A 2,283-nucleotide genomic window follows, 5' to 3' on the forward strand; every position below is an offset into this window, starting at 1 on the left:
GAATATAAAAGAAGATGTATTTTTACCTCACATAAGGGAAAACTGCCTACCAATGTTAGTGTCCAAGAATGAGTTGGTCTTTTTTGTGAGTCTAAGTACCCCATCACTGGAGATGTTTAAGCAAAGATGGAATGACCACTTTTCCAGGATGCTGTAGATAGTATTTGTGATTTGGGTAGAGGATAGACTAGATAAAACCTAACCTTACACATGAATGAAATAAGGACCAAGTCATGAAAATGAAGCCCTTTGGTTGGCCCGGGCTCCAGAAAGAGCTTTATGAATTCAATTAGAATATATACTGTGGATCAAGAGAACCCTGGAGTAGCGCAGAAGCAATAGGCAGACGGAAACTTCTAAAGGGAGCAGGGCCCCTATTTCAATAGGAAGGAGCATTGGATGGGAGCCCATTTGTTATTACTTATCTCTCACAGTCATCCACTGATGATGCTCCTGGATTCCCTGAACTACTGTCTTCCCAAACCCTGAATCTGTGTCACAGAGCTGGAGCTCAGGCAGTCACTGGAGTTTCTAATAAATAACTTCCATTGATTTCCCACCACAGTCCCCCAATGGAACATGCCAGATCAGCACCTCTGACTGTGGCCGAGCTGGGAAATATCTTACACAATATTTCTTCCCCTCCCCCATCCTATGCATAAAATCCCTGAAGGCACTGAGGCCAGAGATGAGGAAATCATCACTGGCAAGTGAGGAATAGTGGATCCTCAATTTCTGATCTTTCTATAAATACTGCTCCCAGAACTATTGCCACTGCTATAGGCACTTCTAGACTGAGAAGATGAAGAGAATCTTGTCTGGTGCTTTGGTCCTTTACAGTCTCTTAGGAGCTATTGCTCAGACAGGTAGGAAGTCTTTGAATTGGTTCGGGGGCTGGGTCTAGAGCAATTGTGTTAAACTTAAATAGAAGTAGGGATCACTAATCAATATATATGTAGCCCTGTGGGTTGCATATTGACTTAGTTTTAAAGGGTATTATTATCTATGATTTAGTATATTTTTATTTTATTAAATATTTCTCAATGACATTTTCTTCTGGTTCAGGCAGCATGCAAGAGTGCTTGCATCTGATACCTCTAGTCTAGAGCACAGAGCTGGGGGTGGGTTGATATGGTGAAGGAATAGAAGGAAATGTTTGCTAGGAGGGATGTTTTCATTCTCAATATGTAGAGTCACAGAACAGGTGAAACCCTGTATTCTGAAAAGTTAAGGAAGGTCCTACTTCTAATCTTTCTCTGTTGCAGACATGACAGGGAAGGTGTTTGTATTCCCTAAAGAATCATTGGTACACCATGTTCTCCTAATTCCCCAGATGAAGAAGCCACTGCAGAATTTCACTGTGTGCCTGCGTGCCTACACTGACCTCACCCGTTCCTTCAGTCTGTTCTCCTATGCCACCAGAGAAAATCACAATGAACTCCTACTATTCAGGCCCAGAGTTGGGGAGTATGATCTGTACATTGGGAATGAAAAAGTTTCTTTTAAGGTCAATGATGACCTTTCTTTCCCAGTCCATTTTTGTGTAAGCTGGGAGTCAGCTACAGGCATAGCTGAACTGTGGATAAATGATAAGCCCCTAGTGAGAAAGGGCCTGAAGAAGGGGTATTCAGTGGGAGCACAGGCAAAGATTGTCCTGGGGCAAGAGCAAGATTCCTTTGGGGGAAGTTTTGAGAGCAGTCAGTCCTTTGTGGGAGAAATTGGAGAAGTTCACATGTGGGATTTTGTACTTTCTCCACACCAGGTTCATTCTTTGTACAAACGTGAGACCTTGAGTGCCAATATTCTAGATTGGGGAGCATTGAATTATGAGATAAAAGGTTATGTGGTCATCAAACCCCAGCTGTTGTCCTGAGTGTCTGGGCCATTAGCATGCTAGTAAACATAACTGACCAACAAGTGGATAATTCCTTCCCTAGCAGGTTAGATCTCATGTACCTAGATCTGAGGGTCTTTGTGCTACTCAGTTGAATAATAAAGAATTAAAATACCCTTAATTTGTATGTTATAGTATGATCGTAGCAATTCAGTTACTCATAAGTTATTTATGTGAAATCTCAATGATGTGGAACCTATCCAGAAATTAGACATTCATAAAGACCTCTAATTAACATGAGTTCCCACTGCATTGATGTACATTACTTAAAAGGATCTGTGATTTTTTTCGCTGTGTGTCCACTTCACTGATATTGACCACAACCTCTCTCTAAATTAGTAGATGGTCTACAAGAGATTTCATGCCCTCCCCCACTTCAAATCACCTCT

At 41.6% G+C, this 2,283-nt stretch overlaps 1 protein-coding gene across 1 annotated transcript; it reads left to right on the top strand.

Annotated features, from left to right (window-relative positions):
* Window positions 1–673: 673 nt before the first annotated feature.
* Window positions 674–2,015, top strand: LOC118848694 (serum amyloid P-component-like). The gene is made up of 2 exons (XM_036757698.1): window positions 674–866; window positions 1,266–2,015. The coding sequence occupies exons 1-2, from the start codon at window positions 803–805 to the stop codon at window positions 1,871–1,873; spliced, it is 672 nt and encodes a 223-aa protein (XP_036613593.1). The 5' UTR covers window positions 674–802; the 3' UTR covers window positions 1,874–2,015.
* Window positions 2,016–2,283: the final 268 nt, after the last annotated feature.

The sequence above is a fragment of the Trichosurus vulpecula genome, chromosome 4 (assembly GCF_011100635.1).
Source record: "Trichosurus vulpecula isolate mTriVul1 chromosome 4, mTriVul1.pri, whole genome shotgun sequence".
Taxonomy (NCBI): domain Eukaryota; kingdom Metazoa; phylum Chordata; class Mammalia; order Diprotodontia; family Phalangeridae; genus Trichosurus; species Trichosurus vulpecula.